Source organism: Oncorhynchus masou, chromosome 16, assembly GCF_036934945.1.
Source record: "Oncorhynchus masou masou isolate Uvic2021 chromosome 16, UVic_Omas_1.1, whole genome shotgun sequence".
Taxonomy (NCBI): domain Eukaryota; kingdom Metazoa; phylum Chordata; class Actinopteri; order Salmoniformes; family Salmonidae; genus Oncorhynchus; species Oncorhynchus masou.
The window spans coordinates 31,526,922-31,546,106 of NC_088227.1; the positions used below are offsets into that span (position 1 = coordinate 31,526,922).

The 19,185-nt window shown below is 43.0% G+C and overlaps 2 protein-coding genes across 2 annotated transcripts; one reads left to right on the top strand and one right to left on the bottom strand.

Annotated features, from left to right (window-relative positions):
* Nucleotides 1-1,144: 1,144 nt before the first annotated feature.
* On the top strand, nt 1,145-2,322 carry LOC135557306 (MAPK/MAK/MRK overlapping kinase-like). Its single transcript, XM_064990491.1, is given in 6 exon segments — nt 1,145-1,209; nt 1,318-1,366; nt 1,658-1,706; nt 1,709-1,787; nt 2,010-2,055; nt 2,098-2,322. Coding segments are annotated over 6 exon segments (513 nt in total).
* A 3,452-nt stretch (nt 2,323-5,774) lies between these two features.
* Nucleotides 5,775-17,738, bottom strand: LOC135557829 (WD repeat-containing protein 20-like). The gene is made up of 4 exons (XM_064991473.1): nt 17,448-17,738; nt 13,189-13,371; nt 8,492-9,877; nt 5,775-7,931 (listed from the first exon to the last, which is right to left on the bottom strand). Exons 1-4 carry the CDS (start codon nt 17,694-17,696, stop codon nt 7,878-7,880), a joined length of 1,872 nt encoding a protein of 623 aa, XP_064847545.1. The 5' UTR covers nt 17,697-17,738; the 3' UTR covers nt 5,775-7,877.
* Nucleotides 17,739-19,185: the final 1,447 nt, after the last annotated feature.

Consider the following 19,185-nt stretch of genomic DNA (forward strand, 5'->3'; position numbering starts at 1 on the left):
GTATGTATATGTCTGCAACTGGTCCTTCTTTCAGTGGTTCTTTCAGCGCAGACCACTTCTGTTTTTCTGAGACTGAGCAGAGAGAGAAAAAAAGAGGTCCTCACACCTCATTCTTAAAAATAACATAGCTAGTAATTTCATGCATTCAAAATAATACAAATAAATATTGAGATGCATTTGCATTTTGCAACTCAAAATATCATAACAGTAAATATATAGAAATAAATATAAAAAAATATAATATATATAATATATATATAATATAAAAATATACATAACAGTAAAATTGAAATATGTCCTTGTCTTTCACAGTCTCCCTATCCACAACAGTGACAGATCTAAAGCCTGATAGAACAGTGACAGTCAGGTGGTCTCTACTCGCTTTTGATGGAAAGTGTAACTCACACATCATTAGTGGTGTTACACTGAGCTGGTGGATGAGACAAGTACTGATCTGCAGGGAGACTCCAGATACCAGGTCACACAACGTTCTCCCTGTGACTTCACTCTGTGACAATCCAGAGGGAGGACAACAACAGGAAGTGGACACGTCAGCTGACTGAAGGAGGAAAAGTGAAGACCTTCATTGACTTCACCTCATGTTCTCGGGAAGGTATGTAGTATTCTTGTTACAATCCTATGTTATAATTTGTAAATAAAGTTAACAAGATCTGTAATGACATTAAAGTGAATGTCAAACCTGATCCTTTCTCCTGATATCAGATATTAGTGAACAAGCATACTGCTCTCTTCTGTATGTGTCTGATGAGTTATTTAAAAGTTAACTTAGAGAATATTCAGTCTACTCTTAGTATATGGCTACATTTCATTCAAAAAAATGTCTTCCTTTCCTTCTTACCTTATTCACTCTCCTTCATAGATCTGACAGGTGGTCGTAAGGAGTTGTTCCATGTAGTTTTCAGCCATATTTCACATTTCCAATCCTACCAGAGATAAAGAGGGCAAAATAGAGGGAACATTCACATCCCACAGGAATGAAACACAGCCTTTACCTTTGTTGGAATTTCAAATGCTATCAGCAGTAAACTGGTGATTTTATCATAGGTGGCTGAGGTGTAAAACTGTGCTTCATTTCTACCATAACCCCTGACTTCTGACCCCTGGTTTAACCCGAAAGTACCCCATGCCAGAGAGCAGGATCCACAACTATATGTATCAGCTCTGCAAGTCTCTGGACCACATACACAAGTAATCACAGATGAGCATTAGGAGAGCGGACTCCCTTCTGATGTGTGTGTGTGTCAAGGTCAAGGGTCATTTCAGTTAAGTTTATTGACATGTATCTTCTCTCCACAGTCATGGGCTCTTCCACCGGGACATCAAACCAGAGAACAATCTGATTAAGGTGAGACAGATTCCCATAGACAGAGATGTATTGAGATTGGAGGAGAACTCTACTGAACCTACCATGGTGGCACTAAGAATGCCATGACAAACACTCACAGTGACATTGTTACTATACTTTGTATTCAGTCACTGTTTTATGAAATTGGATGTTCAGTAAAAAAATTATTTATCATTTAAAAGCCACACATTCCACACATTCCAGCCTCATACAGTACTTGGTAGTTGATACTTGGTAGGACAATATAACACACACACAGTAGTAGTATTCTGTGTCTTCTCTCCTAAACAGAAGGACACTCTGAAGATGGGGGACTTTGGCTCGTGTTAGAGTGTTTACTCCCGCCCTACACAGAGTAAATCTCTACACGTTGGTACAGAACCCCAGAGTGCCTCGTAACGGACGGACACTACTCTCACAAGTATTCATTAATCAGGTAGCCTCCAGGGCTGTGTCTTGAACAAGATCATTAGGAACCAAACCAATCACATTATACTCTGACCGACGTACCAGTGAGTTTCAACACTAGGTGGTGCCATGTAGCTAGTTAAAGGGAAGTGGGATCCTCTTCTTGTCCTAAACCTAGTCCCTACTTGTTTAGTGGAAATGTGTGTATCCCAATAATATCTCCTTTCTCCTGAAGAGTGCACTCGTTCACTACTTCCCACAAATCTAAAATCATTGGACTGGTAGGAGTTTCCACCACCATATTTTTTTTCAAATGAGAGAAGGGAAGTGAACAAGTGCACTTTGGGAGAAAGGAGAGACCATTGGGACGTCACTTGTTTAACCCCGCCTCTACCCTCTGTTTGATTATGCGAAACCCTCCACCTCTTCCTGTCTCTTGCAGCCTCTGGCCTCTCTTTCCTGGGTCAAATGAGCTGGACCAGGGCTCAAAGATACATGATGCCACTGGAACGCCCAAAGTAGCTGTCCTCCGCAAATTCAAGCCTTGAGCAGAGACCTCTTATCATGACTGCTACTTTGTTATTGATAGAAGTCACTGCTTGAACATAGCCTAACTTTGACATATTCTGTCAGTTTCTGGAAAAGGGGTCCATTTCCCTTTCAGCCAGGTCTCATACGATGCCCTTCAACTTTCATCAGAGAACTGTGGGACATGTCTATGTCCCTATTCCCTATGTAGTGCACTACTTTTGACCAGGGCCAATAGAGCTCTATACTATATAGGGAATAGGGTTTCATTTGGGACGCACAGTAAGACAGGTTTATAGATATATATTTTACCATCTCCCCTTTTCAGAGAACAACTATATTTTACTATCCACATACAATATAGGCCTGTATAGAGGCGGCAGGGTAGCCTAGTGGTTAGAGCGTTGAACTAGTAACCGAAAGGTTGAAAGTTCAATTCCCCAAGCTGACAAGGTACAAATCTGTTGTTCTGCCCTTGAACAGGCAGTTAACCCACTGTTCCTAGGCCATCATTGAAAATAAGAATTAGTTCTTAACTGACTTGCCTAGTTAAAATGTTACAGTACAGAGTGCTGTCCTCTTAATGTACACACACTCTCCCTTCACCCATCTTCTAATTATTCTCCATCCATATTTTTATAGGATCAATGTGACGAGCTGATTGAAAAGCAAAGCTATCCATGTTACTAGGCCCACAGTTGAACTTGGGCCGTATGAAGGCAGTGTGATGTGGTGACTCATGTAAAGTGTGTGTGTGTGTGTTGTGCCATGGCAAGCTGCCAGACAGTCAGCAGGATCCTGAAGAGAGGGGGTACTGGGGACCACCCTAGGCATGGCAGACTGGTGACCCCTCACAGACACATGTAAACCCATGTGGCACTTAAAGATGCTAATCTAGAACTGTGGTACACTGTAGCCTACTGTACACCGACATCCAAAATACTTCCCCTTAGACACCCTCTCTACTTGTATAAACCGTGCTGTCTGTCTCCAACATTTGCAACATTGTTTCAATATTCAAATTCGATCTCCAGCTGTCCGATCGTAATGACTAGCTCCTCAGAACAAGTGTCCTGACGAAAGAGCACATTTCTACGGCAGGTGAAATCGCACCTCATCTCATTGTTATGGATGTGTCCAAAATAACTTCACTAGAAAACAGCTTAAACAAAGGCAAATGAGGCTACTGTTGTTATTCTGGCTGCACTGTTTGACGTGACTAAGTTAGCCGTAGTTGGCTAGCATTAAGCAAGGGGTAATAACGTTACCAACCAGTTGGGCAATGGAACGAACGACTGGGTCGCGTCCATAGATACAGAACAAAAAGACCTAATGACTGGGTCACATCTGGCAACCGAACCGATAGAATGAACGACCAGCCGGCTTCAGTAGCAACCTTAGATTTGTCTCAGGACTATATCTTGTGAAAGGATGAAAAAGCATGAATACTTTTATGAAATTATGTCAATCATTATTTGAATATGTTCGTAATCTATTGTATAAAAGTGGTTTGCCCCAACAACACCTGTGCCAATACATACTCCAAATACAGGCTTCGCTGGCATTATCACTTACAGTGCCTTGCGAAAGTATTCGGTCCCCTTGAACTTTGCGACCTTTTGCCACATTTCAGGCTTCAAACATAAAGATATAAAACTGTATTTTTTGTGAAGAATCAACAACAAGTGGGACACAATCATGAAGTGGAACGACATTTATTGGATATTTCAAACTTTTTTAACAAATCAAAAACTGAAAAATTGGGCGTGCAAAATTATTCAGCCCCTTTACTTTCAGTGCAGCAAACTCTCTCCAGAAGTTCAGTGAGGATCTCTGAATGATCCAATGTTGACCTAAATGACTAATGATGATAAATACAATCCACCTGTGTGTAATCAAGTCTCTGTATAAATGCACCTGCACTGTGATAGTCTCAGAGGTCCGTTAAAAGCGCAGAGAGCATCATGAAGAACAAGGAACACACCAGGCAGGTCCGAGATACTGTTGTGAAGAAGTTTAAAGCCGGATTTGGATACAAAAAGACTTCCCAAGCTTTAAACATCCCAAGGAGCACTGTGCAAGCGATAATATTGAAATGGAAGGAGTATCAGACCACTGCAAATCTACCAAGACCTGGCCGTCCCTCTAAACTTTCAGCTCATACAAGGAGAAGACTGATCAGAGATGCAGCCAAGAGGCCCATGATCACTCTGGATGAACTGCAGAGATCTACAGCTGAGGTGGGAGACTCTGTCCATAGGACAACAATCAGTCGTATATTGCACAAATCTGGCCTTTATGGAAGAGTGGCAAGAAGAAAGCCATTTCTTAAAGATATCCATAAAAAGTGTTGTTTAAAGTTTGCTACAAGCCACCTGGGAGACACACCAAACATGTGGAAGAAGGTGCTCTGGTCAGATGAAACCAAAATTGAACTTTTTGGCAACAATGCAAAATGTTATGTTTGGCGTAAAAGCAACACAGCTCATCACCCTGAACACACCATCTCCACTGTCAAACATGGTGGTGGCAGCATCATGGTTTGGGCCTGCTTTTCTTCAGCAGGGACAGGGAAGATGGTTAAAATTGATGGGAAGATGGATGGAGCCAAATACAGGACCATTCTGGAAGAATGTCTGCAAAAGACCTGAGACTGGGACAGAGATTTGTCTTCCAACAAGACAATGATCCAAAACATAAAGCAAAATCTACAATGGAATGGTTCAAAAATAAACATATCCAGGTGTTAGAATGGCCAAGTCAAAGTCCAGACCTGAATCCAATCGAGAATCTGTGGAAAGAACTGAAAACTGCTGTTCACAAATGCTCTCCATCCAACCTCACTGAGCTCGAGCTGTTTTGCAAGGAGGAATGGGAAATAATTTCAGTCTCTCGATGTGCAAAACTGATAGAGACATACCCCAAGCGACTTACAGCTGTAATCGCAGCAAAAGGTGGCGCTACAAAGTATTAATTTAAGGGGGCTTAAGGGGGCTGAATAATTTTTGCACGCCCAATTTTTCAGTTTTTGATTTGTTAAAAAAAGTTTGAAATATCCAATAAATGTCGTTCCACTTCATGATTGTGTCCCACTTGTTTCTTCACAAAAAAAATACAGTTTTATAACTTTGATAGGACCAGTGGAGACCCAAAACACTGACTGCCTCACTACTCCCAGCCCCATAATACTGGTGTGGGAGGTAAAATCACAATTTGGTGGTTTACTACAGGTTCCAAGAAACCCTCCATTCAGCTCTTTTAGAGCCACAGCTAAACAGTTAGTCCAACAGACTTGTGTTAAGCCTCAAGACTGATTTCATTTGAATTAACTACTAGGTCTCATGTGCCCATACAATAATACTAAAACAAACAGTGCTGAAGCTAAACTCATGAGAAACATTGAGGAAAGTCCTCTGGTGACTGACTGTCCATTCAGCCCACTAGTAAAAGACTGGAGGTCAGAGACAACAAGGTCTGTCAAAGCTGTTTAATAGGAGTCACACAGTGGGGGAAAAAAAAAACACTCCCACTGTTTGACCTTGGAGAATCATTCCACTGCCTACCTGGGTGCATCACACCCTCCCTATTCAGGGAGGTGAAACTGTCAGGGGAGAACTTCCCGGAAGCTCCGTGGCGCTACGATCATGCTTATAGAAGTCCATTATCAGCAATGGTTGGAAGATGACCTTAGAGCTACAAAGCTTTAAGCAATGCAATGAATAGACAATTTTCACCTAATACATTCCGACGTGAACGTTTCACTCCCCTGAGCTATCCCCAGCACTCATACCAAGTATTCATGTTCAAGAAGTGTCAGTTGTCTGGATCACACATTTTCGACATCAGTCCTGTCGTCAATACTCCTGTACCACCATAGTCCACAAAACCATAACCAGTTCAGTCATATTTGTTATATACTAGGTCGGGAAGTGAATTGACACGTTTAGAGTACTGGTGCCTATTAATGGGTGAGAGACCTATGTCAGCAGTAGTCTTCCATGTTTTACCTGAGCTCTGAGTGATGGCTGAATTCGACGGCTCCCATCTTAGCCTATGGCCCGGTACTAAATCAACCTCTAGCACCTACGACCTGTGCCCTCGTGCAAATCTGAGAGGATTGGATAGGCATATAAGCAATATAGTGAAAATTGAATCAAGTGTTTCAGGGAAATGTGGTGCTATATCTACCTACATAATCCAGGTCTCCGCAAGGGCATAGGGTGCAGGGGTGTTTTTGGGAGTGGACATACCTGCCTACATAGTGGTCTGCAGCAACAGGCTAGCTTTCAGCACTACCTTTTAGATAGAGGTTTCCATGGAGACAAACATATCATTAAGAAAAATACACCTGAATTCTCTTTATGTACAACAGAAAAGCAAAAACAACCTGCATATTCAAGATTAATTTTTAATATTATTATGTATATATTTTTCTGCATTAGAAATATCACTATTTTCTGAAATGAAGAACTTCCAACTGGTATAATAATAATTTCACCCATAAATCATCAAAGTACAATATTTACATATAATACAGAGCCCATTTTTAAATCTGAAATAATATTAAAATAAATGTTCAATAGATATAAAAAAGTTTTCATTCTATTTATATTTTTAACAGCCTTGTCAGGGGAGTCCTTGCACACTCCAAAATTGTAAAGCCATTCTTTAACTACTAAGTGCAAACAATTCTCATTTTTTTCCTTCTTTAAAACCCTATGATTGCAGCGTCCAGACAGAGATACCTCGCATCAACCCAAGTGCATCCAAAGGCTGTCTTCAAATATCTTGTTTTTGTCCCATTATAATTATGAATTAAAAATGAACACAGAACAGAAAGAAACAAAATAATCAGTGCAAAATACTCTAGGTGTGATGTTCTGATTTAAATTAAAAACAGTTTATTTTCTTCTTGTAGTTAAAGGAAGCTAACTCCTCTGGTCTCCCTTTGCTGTGAACATGAGATCAAACTGCACCAGGGTTAGTCAGGGATGAGGGACTAGTGAGAAGAGATAGCACCTGTCCCTAAACAGCCCCTAACCCTTAGGTACTCAGGTAGATCTGAGGACTGGATAGGGGAAGAAATGTGGCTACTACCATATTGATTAAACCTATCCAAGTCTTTCAGATCTACACAAAATGTCAGAAGTAGTAGTGGCTAGGGGTTGAATTTCTGGACCGGGCTAAGCTATTAGAGTCTGAAAACAAGCCCGAGCTCATCCAGGGTTTGTTTCTGGAGTGGACTAGAGAAGGAACCGAGGTGGAAACATAAAACACAGCCCTGCCAGCCTCCTGTCCCTGAACAACAGTTTCAATGCTCATGGACCATTTCAAGCTTTCTGCATGATCCTTTACACCCCTTTCAGACTGTGGGCCTCTCCACCTACCCTCACTGGCCCACGTAAGCCATCTATCCTATCTAAAGACAAACAGAACAAAAAGAGACTTTCAGTGGTGGTGAAGGTGTGAGAGTGAAGAACAGCACTAATGGGCTATGGCGAGGTGTGGCCAGGTCATCCTGTCCCATCTGTCGTCTGGTGGAGCTCGGTTTAGTTTAGCAGCACTAGCACCAGGGCTATACTACAGTCCCACTAGGAGAGTTGGTCGGGTTCTGAGATGGCAGTAAGCCCTGCAGGGGAGGAGAGGGGAATGAGTTAGAGGAAGGGAGACTTTTTGGACACTCAGAAAGGAAAAAAAACAATGCTATTTGAAACTTGTCATCAATGGGAAACAGTAGGCTACATCACCATCACAAAAAATGTTTTTAGCACCAAAACAAATCCATAACATTTCTAAATTGCCAATTAATCTCCTGGATTGATAACCATCCCTGTAAGGGTATCACAGTGGGCAAAAGAGGATGCTGCATAGCAAACCTAAACTGCCAATCAATAGTCAATCAACATTTTCAGAAATCTATGAGAAGTGTCTAGTCTAGGTGCCAGATGTCCAACTATAGTGTCTAGGGGAAGATCTCAATTGCATACTCCTTGCGTCCTCATCTTCTTCTCAAAACCCATTGGAGAAGGTCAGAGGGGCGGGACCTCTGGCTTTCTCATCCAATAGATTTCGAGAATGATTCAATTGACATCTTCCCTAGCGGTTGGAAGTGGCTAGGGGTCTAGACTCACCATTTTCCCAGACCTGGCATAGTGTTGAAAGGGGTAGAGGCTCGGGGTCTAGACTCACCACTTTCCCGGGCCTAGCCCATGTGCAAATGAAGCCCTCCTGGCAGGCTGTGACCAGACAGTCCTCTAGGAAGATTAACACAGTGAGTCTCTCATGAGCGATCTTCTTACACACCAGTGGCTCCAGCAGAGGAACCTCCTCCATGCGCGGGCACAGCAGCGTGCCCAGAGTCTTAGCGGCATCCGCCTTGGCTGTCCGCGCCGCAGAGCTCAGTTGGTTGAGCTTGTCACTGCTCTTGCTGCTGATGTGGCCCATGCTGTGGTTGCGTTTGTGGTCCTTCTCGTGGCGCTCCTTGCGTGTGTCGTGCAGCGACAGCGTGGCAAACTTGCTGACCCCGGTGGCGATGAAGGCGCTGTCGATGATGCTGCTTCCTTTGCTGCTCATGTGGCTGTTAGGCGTGGTGTTGCCCCCTGCTGGGCCAGTGGAGTGCGGCAGGCTGTTGGAGCGCGGCAGGGGAGCGGGGACTGAGTTAGAGAGGGCGCCACTGTTACCACTGCTACTGCTCACGGTGTTGTTGCCATTGGTGCCAGGTGGGTTAGTAGTAGTAGTAGTAGTAGTATTAGTGGCCGACCCAGTAGCTGGGGGGCTGGTGGCACTCATAACGTTTGTGTGAGTTCTGGTGCGTGACAGGGGCAGGTGGGGGAACAATATGTCCTCAGTCAGGTCCCACAGACACAGCTGGGTGTCCTGTCCCACCGAGCCGAAGCGATAGGTCACACTGACCGGCCTGCCGTCTGTAGAGTTCCTCTTGGAGAGATGTGATTGGGAGCTGTTGGCCCGGTCCCGCCCACCTGCAAAATGGATCTGCTCGTGGAACTCCTCGTCACTCCCGCTGAACTCTGCGGGCGGGTCGCTGTCCTCCACACTGGTCGTACAGTGGTCGAACGCCACTACACTCACCCACGACTTGTGGCCGTGGCCCCTGGCAATCACCCTGCAGTCTGAGAAGGACCAGACTGTCACCAGGTCATCCTCCCCCCCAGCCACTATGTAGCGTCCGTCTGGACTCCAGCACACACACAGTAATCCACCGAAGTAGCTCTTCATGGTGCCATGCAGCTCGGCCGCGTCAAAGCCGAACACACGCAGGAAGCCGTCTTGACTGGCGCACGCCAGGAACTTCCCATCGGGGGAGAAGGCGAACTCGTTCAGCGCCCCCTCACCCACTGTCCAGCGCAGTAAGGGGTTGCGGGCCGACTTGCTCTTGCAGGTGTGCACGGCGTAGCCATCGCCCTGTTTGAGGAGCTGGTAGTGGGGTGGTGTAGTGCCACAGGTGTGCTCTACGTTGTACAGGTACAGGCTGCCGCTGGAGTGAGCCACCAGGAAGAGGCTCTCTGAGCCAGGGACCCACCGCACACACGTCACACCAGACTTGTCTATGAGTCTCTGAGGGACGGAGAGACGTAGACGTGAGTGTTGTCAAACATGCATTCAAAAGAAAATGTTTTAAACCGAGGACATGCTACCCAAACCCGTCTAAGTTCCAATAGCCACACTACCGTAACACCTAAACATATGCCCAACACATCGTGTGGATATGGGAACGGAACAGTCATATTCTAATTTGCATTTGAAGACAGTTTCCTCCCAGGTGAGGAAAGTCAACCACACAGTGGGGCAAAAAAGTATTTAGTCAGCCACCAATTGTGCAAGTTCTCCCACTTAAAAAGATAAGAGGCCTGTAATTTTCATCATAGGTACACTTCAACTATGAAAGACAAAATGAGAAAGAAAAAAAAATCCAGAAAAGGATAGGATGTAAGATTTTTAATTTATTTATTTGCAAATTATGGTGGAAAATAAGTATTTGGTCAATAACAAAAGTTTCTCTTTGTTACTTTGTTATATACCCCTTGTTGGCAATGACAGAGGTCAAACGTTTTCTGTAAGTCTTCACAAGGTTCACACACTGTTGCTGGTATTTTGGCCCATTCCTCCATGCAGATCTCCTCTAGAGCAGTGATGTTTTGGGGCTGTTGCTGGGCAACACAGAATTTCAACTCCCTCCAAAGATTTTCTATGGGGTTGAGATATGGAGTCTGGCTAGGCCACTCCAGGACCTTGAAATGCTTCTTACGAAGCCACTCCGTTGCCCGGGCGGTGTGTTTGGGATCATTGTCATGCTGAAAGACTCAGCCACGTTTCATCTTCAATGCCCTTGCTGATGGAAGGAGGTTTTCACTCAAAATCTCACGATACATGGTGCCATTCGTTCCTTCCTTTACACGGATCAGTCGTCCTGGTCCCTTTGCAGAAAAACAGCCCCAAAGCATGATATTTCCACCTCCATGCTTCACAGTCGGTATGGTGTTCTATTGATGCAACTCAGCATTCTTTGTCCTCCAAACACGACGAGTTGAGTTTTTACCAAAAAGTTATATTTTTGTTTCATCTGACCATAGGACATTCTCCCAATCTTCTTCTGGATCATCCAAATGCTCTCTAGCAAACTTCAGACGGGCCTGGACGTGTCCCCCTGCTTAAGCCAGTACGTCTGGCACTGCAGGATTTGAGTCCCTGGCGGTGTGTTACTGATGGTAGGCTTTGTTACTTAGGTCCCAGCTCTCTACAGGTCATTCACTAGGTGCCCCCGTGTGGTTCAGGGATTTTTGCTCACCGTTCTTGTGATCATTTTGACCCCACGGGGTGAGATCTAACGAGTGGAGGACAGAGCAGCATCTTAAAGAAGAAGTTACCGGTCTGTGAGAGCCAGAAATCTTGCTTGTTTGTAGGTGACCCAATACTTATTTTCCACCATAATTTGCAAATAAATTCATTAAAAATCCTACAATGTGATTTTCTGGATTTTTTTTTCTCATTTTATCTGTCATAGTTGAAGTGTACCTATGATTAAAATTACAGGCCACTCATCTTTTTAAGTGGGACAACTTGCACAATTGGTGGCTGACTAAATACTTTTTTGCCCCACTGTACATTGATATTCGAGGTTGGCCGATTAATCGGAATGGCCGATTAATTAGGACCGATTTCAAGTTTTCATAACAATCGGAAATCGTAATTTCTGGACACCGATTTGGCCATTTTTTTTTACAGCTTTATTTGATCTTTAGGCCAGTCAGTTAAGAACACATTTTTATTTTCAATGACGGCCTAGAAACGGTGGGTTAACTGCCTCATTCAGGGGAGGAACTACAGATTTTTACCTTGTCAGCTCGGGGGATTCAATCTTGCAACCTTACAGTTAACTAGTCCAACGCTCTAACCACCTGCCTCTGATTGCACTCCACGAGGAGCCTGCCTGTTATGCGAATGCAGTAAGCCAAGGTAAGTGGCTAGCTAACATTAAACTTATCTTATAAAAAAAACAATCATAATCACTAGTTAACTACACATGGTTGATGATATTACTAGTTTATCTAGCGTGTCCTGTGTTGCATATAATCGATGCGGTGCATAGCGTTGCTCCAATGTGTACCTAACCAAAAACATCAATGCCTTTCTTAAAATCAATACACAGAAGTATATATTTTTAAACCTGCATATTTTGCTAAAAGTAATCCAGATTAGGAGGCAATATTAACCAGTTGAAATTGTCTCACTTCTCTTGCGTTCATTGCACACAGAGTCAGTGTATATGCAACAGTTTGGGCCGCCTAATTTGCCAGAATTTTACGTAATAATGACATTACATTGACGGTTGTGCAATGTAACAGGAATATTTAGACTGGTGGATGCCACCCGTTAGATAAAATACAGAGCGGTTCCGTATTTCACTGGAAGAATAAACGTCTTGTTTTCGAGATGATAGTTTCCGGATTCAACCATATTAATGACCTACGGCTGGTATTTGTGTGTGTTATAATATTATAATTAAGTCTATGACTTGATAGAGCAGTCTGACTGAGCGGTGGTAGGCAGCAGCTCGTAAGCATTCATTCAAACAGCACATTCGTGCATTTGACAGCAGCTGTTTATGACTTCAAGCCTATCAACTTCCGAGATTAGGCTGGTGTAACCGATGTGAAATGGCTAGCTAGTTAGCGGGGTGCACACTAATAGCGTTGCAAACGTCACTCGCTCTGAGACTTGGAGTAGTTGTTCCCCTTGCTCTGCATGGGTAACACTGCGTCGAGGAAGGCTGTTGTCGTTGTGTTCCTGGTTCGAGCGAGGAGAGGGACAGAAGCTATACTGATACACTGGCAATACTAAAGTGCCTATAAGAACATCCAATAGTCAAAGGTATATGAAATACAAATTGTATAGAGAGAAATAGTCCTATAATAACTACAACCAAAAACTTCTTACCTGGGAATATTGAAGACTCATGTTAAAAGGAACCACCAGCTTTCATATGTTCTCATGTTCTGAGCAAGGAACTTAAACATTAGCTTTTTTACATGGCACATATTGCACTTTTACTTTCTTCTCCAACCCTTTGTTTTTGCATTATTTAAACCAAATTTAACATGTTTCATTATTTATTTGAGGCTAAATGTATTTTATTGATGTATTATATTAAGTTAAAATAAAGTGTTCATTCAGTATTGTTGTAATTGTCATTATTACAAATAAATACATTTTAAAAAATTGGCCGATTAATCGGTATCGCATTTTCTTGGTCCTCCAATAATCGGTATCGGCGTTGAAAAATCATAATGGGTAGACCTCTACTTGATATTCAGTCACAGGAGACTCATCTTAGCCAGTCTGGCTAAAGTGAACTCTGCTGAACCCACCTCCTCATTGAAGAGCTTGCTGGTCTCCTTCTTGATGGGGTCGATGAGTTGCACCTGTCCAGCCGAGAAGCCCACCAGCAGGGAGACGCTCTCTGCCGTGGCCGTGAGGGGGTTGAAGTCATGACACGTGGGCTGCGTTCCTTTGTAGATCCTCTTGTCTATGGGCTTGCTCAGGTCAGCAGCCTTGTGAAGAAACACAAGACACAGTCAGAATCACATTTAGCAATTATCTTAGTTCAACATACACCTCAGTGATTTTACAAGGCCACTCCTGTCACTATAACACCTGCAGGTAATGCACTAACCTAATGAGAACCAGTGGTAATGCAACAGAAGGCCTATTAGCCAACTGAAATACAGACATGAAAGCATTGGACCTCGTCTGCAGTGAACTCAAGTAGCCTCAGCCCCACCGCTTCCTTTACTTCTCTCCGAGGACTTCCTTCACACAACCCCCCCAAAAAACATCCTGGTGACCTAGAAATCATTACCTAGCAAGTAGCAACATTCTGTCAAACTTGCCCAAGGACAATCATGTCAAGGGCATTAGAGGTATCGCATGTCTGCAAATTCTACTTTATTAGGCTACCCCAGACACCGGTCCTGCTGCCCAGACAATCATTAGCACCGGCAGAGAGCGAGACAGACCAAAAGAGAGACACAGACAGAGAGAGAGAGAGAGAGACAGAAAAAGAGCTGTCCACTCCAATGGGGAAATATAGGTTACCTTGCAGTGCAAGTGTCTACCAACAGTTGTCTTGGGCAGAGACAGGCCTATGGCGAGACAACTTGATTCTAACCAGACAGATGCTTGTGTAAACACTGATGGGGTTATGTCAGTTATCTTTAGTTTTTTTTAAATTTAACCTTTATTTAACTAGGCAAGTCGGTTAAAAACTAATTCTTATTTACAAGGATGCAGGGATGGGGGCTGGGATAAAAATATAGGACAACACACACATCCCGACAAAGAGACAACACTAAATAAATAGACCCAAGACAACATAGCATGGCAGCAGCACAACATGGCAGCAGCACAAAAGAACAGCTGTTGTCAAATTCATAGGTGTAAAACATCTAAGAGCACTGGGTTTGTGGACAGCTGGTCGGTACTAGGCAGTTGGTGGTACAGTAGGATGCTGTAGATGGATTTGAGGCCCCCGGAAAGTATAGGTTAGGTTATCACCCGTAAGATGAGTAGCGATATTGATGAGGGACAATAGTTTTTCCTGTCAGCATGAACTGACCAGGAAAACCTCCTGGCCCTAGTTTTATAACTGGTGTCCAGACTTCAAGTGTTTCTTAGGAAATCCAGGAAACCTACTGGCCCAAGGGCCATACTTTGATACTGTAGGACTCTGGTGGTCTAACTCACCGTTTCCAAAACTAGATCCCAGGGCCCCCCTCCTGGGTGCACATTTTAGTTTTTGCCAGAGCACTACACAACTGTGTAGGGTAAACATTAAAGCATGCACCCAGGGGGGGGGGTGGCAGGACTGAGTTTGGGAAACCTTGGTCTAACTGAGTGGAGGACCAACGGAGGCAGTGGGGGAGGTAAGGCTGTCATAAGACTGTTGACTGATCTGTCAGAGCAGGGCCAGCACTAATGAAATTAGGATCTTTTACACACTTCAATATGCCAAGAGTCCATGCAGTTCCAAATCCCTGGACAAACCAGTAGCCAAAGCCCTAATCTATCCACAGAACTTTTACTAATGTGAAACATCTCTGTGTCCCATCCAGTACAATATCCCGCTGATCTGTGTACCATCATCAGATGAATAATACCATGGCAAATTCAATCACACACCAAGGGCCACAACAGGGGGCACAGATATGATCCCTAAAAGACCTAACTCTGAACTCCAGCATAAGTGAGATAAAAGTGTGAGTGACTGCACACTGGGTCAGCGGAAAAAAATATATACCCATTTTGCCAATTAGGCAAGAAGATGCTTAGCCTTCTGCCTCCTTGTCATCAACTGAGAAATGTCCTCACAGACACTGCTAAAATATAATCCAATGCCACTATCAAATTAATTAGGAGATTTCAACACAGACTAGGCTATGTCCTAAGTCTTTGGTAATGAGCGAGAGACTGTAGGCCTATTCACAAAGCCGACCCACTGGGCTCGCTGACATCTCAGCTGTTTGCTCGGTTATCTAGTCAGGCAGTAGCTCTGCTGTCCTATACCTGATGGGTATACTACAAAGCAGGACCAATGAGTTAGCCAGCTATCTTTGAACACCAGAAATTACTATTGATTTTCTGGTTCATTGAGAAAGCTAAAATTAGATGTGTTTTTGGTTGTTCAGAAAAATTAGACCATGCCGATTTCCTGCTTATCTTTAAAAAAAAAAAAATAGTTGGGGAAGTTAACTCACTGGCTAACTCATTGGTCCTGCTTTGTAGAATACCCATCTCGTCTTCGCTGATTACGGGAAGGACTACAGAGACCTCAGTTCAGTCATGTACCGTGGCTATTGCCAAATAGCCCGATATACACCGCCAAAGCCTAGTGGTTAGCTTCTTCCAAAAGCAAGCTTCTCTTGGTAACAGCAGATAATCCCCTCCTGCAGACAGACAAACTGCAGACAGTTCAGGTCAGAGAATGTATAAAATGTTTGCAATGTGCTCGTTAGCATTTAGTTTGTATTCTCGATGGGATGTTACATGTACGTGTTAGCATTGCTAACGTTGGGATAACAGAGGCTCAGTGGGGTTTGAAAAAAATGCGCCCATTGTGCCGGTATTACCGAATATCCCGGAATCGCACAAGGTCAGTATGAAGGTTCAACAATCTGGATACCGTCCAAGCAACTAATCACTTTGCTAGATAGCGATAGCTACTAAATTAGCAAATCAAATGCACAACTGCAGAGCATTTAGCACATTTTAGACAGTTAACTTAGAAGTTACAAGATATCTAGCTGGCAAACATTTAGTTGTGAATTCCGTACTGAAACTATATCACCTAGTGCTTCCTGCACAACAGTGAGTGACTCAAGGCTCTGGTCTCGTTGTTGTGTGCTTGTAAACAAACACCACGTGACTGGTGCCTACCGGTAAGCTTCATAATGAAACATTATGTGACAGATGAAATTATTAACATATTACACAAGTTGACTGCAGTTAATTACTTGACAAGTAGCTTCAAATATTCAAATGTATTAAAAATGTTCGAAGACAATTTCAACGATATTGAAAAACCATCCCATGGCTTTCCAAATACCCAGGTATACCACTAAAACCAACATCGATTAGTCAGAAACACTTGCAAAAATTGAGGTGATAACTTAAACTTAAAATATCTTACAATCACCCACACAAACCTACTCCATCCTCGAAGTCCCCATGTTAACACCAACTAGGCCAACACAGCAAGTCCTAGAAGCAGTTCAACATCTTCCTCATCATAACAATAGAAATGCCCGAGCAGCCACAACACACGATAAGTTAATGGTGTCTGACAATGTGATGTAAGTTTCACTTGTTTTAGGTTTTGAACAAGTTTAGAAATGTGAAGACACAAACAATAGGACATATCATCATAGTCATTATCACGAGATGCCTTAAACAGCTCGATGCGATGACATCATCCCTGCCACTATCAGACCCAGACAAATCACTTGCATATCATCATCCAGAAACACAGCTCGCTTCCAACCAAACACACTTTCACAATAAACAGTACCAAGCTGGCTTTGGGGCCTTGAAGGACTAGCATAGGACACATAACTAGTTGTCTATACAGTAGTTGACTATTCTATGATCGCAAAGAACCTGTGCAGAGTAAATAAAAAAGAGCACTAAAAACACACTGTTGTCAGTTATCACTCTAACCTCAAAATACACAATATGTATATTACTTAACGTGTCGCATTTAACGTACTCTGCAACTGCAGAAGATGTCAATCAACATGTCAGAACTGAAGACGGGCAGCTCCAAGGTTAAAGCATATTCACATAGCTAGAGAAAACAAACAGTCCAAGAGGCCATTCACTTGAATCGAACCGGTTAGTTGGCTAACTAGATGGGCGATATGCACATACCAGCACTTCTCCACAGGGTGCGGGCAAAACAAACTGTGGCGATGCTACTAACTAGCTAGTTAGCCACCATAGCTAAGTGGCCTACTCTGGCTAGCTATCTGCGCACGTCAGTGAAACTTCTAAACTGGACAGCACATTGCTATGCATTTGAACACGCACATTAGCTTTTTAAGAATAAAAGTTGTCATCTTTGAATGCAGTTTACCTTTCTTACGCCTTTGTAGATGTAAAAGTACAGTTCCCGGCCCACATTGAAACAGATTCTGTCGCCGTTGCCTGACTGGTCGTTCACGTTCACGAATGAGACTTTTACCGGATTTGAGCCCTGTGAATTAAAAGGCACCCTGTTAGGGCGGCTATATTCGGAGTGAGTGAGGAGTTTATAGACACCTTCCCGAGTGGTGAATTGAGTTTTAATTTCGTTCATCTCCTTCCCTCCTCCCTCCGCAGCCATCTTGGAAATTGGCGTTCATCCTGTCCAAAACCCGGATCTTACCAACGATGTGTATTCAACCTGGATGATAGACCGAGACTGGGTATTAAAGCCAACGCGCACCCATCTTGGTACTCCTCCTCCGTTCAAAAAAAAGAAGATTTGGAAGTTACATAAATGCTTGAATAATGTTTAAATTCATTTTTGGTACGTTTATTATATTACAGACACCTTAATGCATAGTTTTAAATTGTATAATGTGAGCTAAACATTTAAAATATATATATATACACAGTACATGTCAAAAGTTTGGACACACCAACTCATTCAAGGGGTTTTCTTTATTTTTTAAACTATTTTCTACATTGTAGAATAATATTGAAGACATCAAAACTATGAAATAACACATATGGAATCATGTAGTAACCAAAAAAGTGTTATATAAATCAAATATATTTTATATTTGAGATTCTTCAAAGTAGCCAACATTTGTCTTGATGACAGCGTTGCACACTCTTGGCATTCTCTCAACCAGCTTAATGAGGTAGTCACCTGGAATGCATTTCAATTAACAGATGTGCCTTGTTAAAAGTTAATTTGTGCAATTTCTTTCCTTCTTAATGCGTTTGAGCTAATCAGTTGTGTTATGACAAGGTATGGGTGGTATACAGAAGATAGCCCTGTTTGGTAAAAGACCAAGCCCATATTACGGCAAGAAAAGCTCAAATAAGCAAAGAGAAATGAGAGACCATCATTACTTTAAGACATGAAGGTCAGTCAATCTGGAAAATTTGAAGACCTTAGAAAGTTTCTTCAAATGAAGTTGCAAAACCCATCAAGCGCTATGATGAAACTGGCTCTCTGAGGACCGCCACAAGAAAGGAAGACCCAGAGTTACTTCTGCTGCAGAAGATAAGTTCACTAGAGTTACCAATCTCAGAAAATGCAGCCCAAATAAATGCTGTCACAGAGTTCAAGTAACAGATACATCTCAACATCAACTGTTCAAAGGAGACTGCGTGAATCAGGCCTTAATGGTCAAATTGCTGCAAAGAAACCACTGCTCAAGGACACCAATAAGAAGAAGAAGAGACTTGCTTGGGCCAAGAAACACGAGCAATGGACATTAGACCAGTGGAAATCTGTCCTTTGGTCTGATGAGTCCAAATTTGTGATTTGTGGTTCCAAACTATGTCTCTTTGTGAAACGCAGAGTAGGTGAACAGATGATCTCCGGCATGTGTAGTTCCCAACGTGAAGCATGGAGGAGGTGTGATGGTGTGGGGGTGTTTGCTGGTGACACTGTCAATGATGTATTTAGAATTCAAGGCACACTTAACCTGCTTGGTTGACCTGGCCTCCACAATCACCTGACCTCAACTCAATTCAGATGGTTTGGTATGAGTTGGACCGCAAAGTGAAGGAAAACCAGCCAACAAGTACTCAGTATATGTGGGAAATCCTTCAAGATTGTTGGAAAATCATTCCAGTTGAAGCTGGTTGAGAGAATG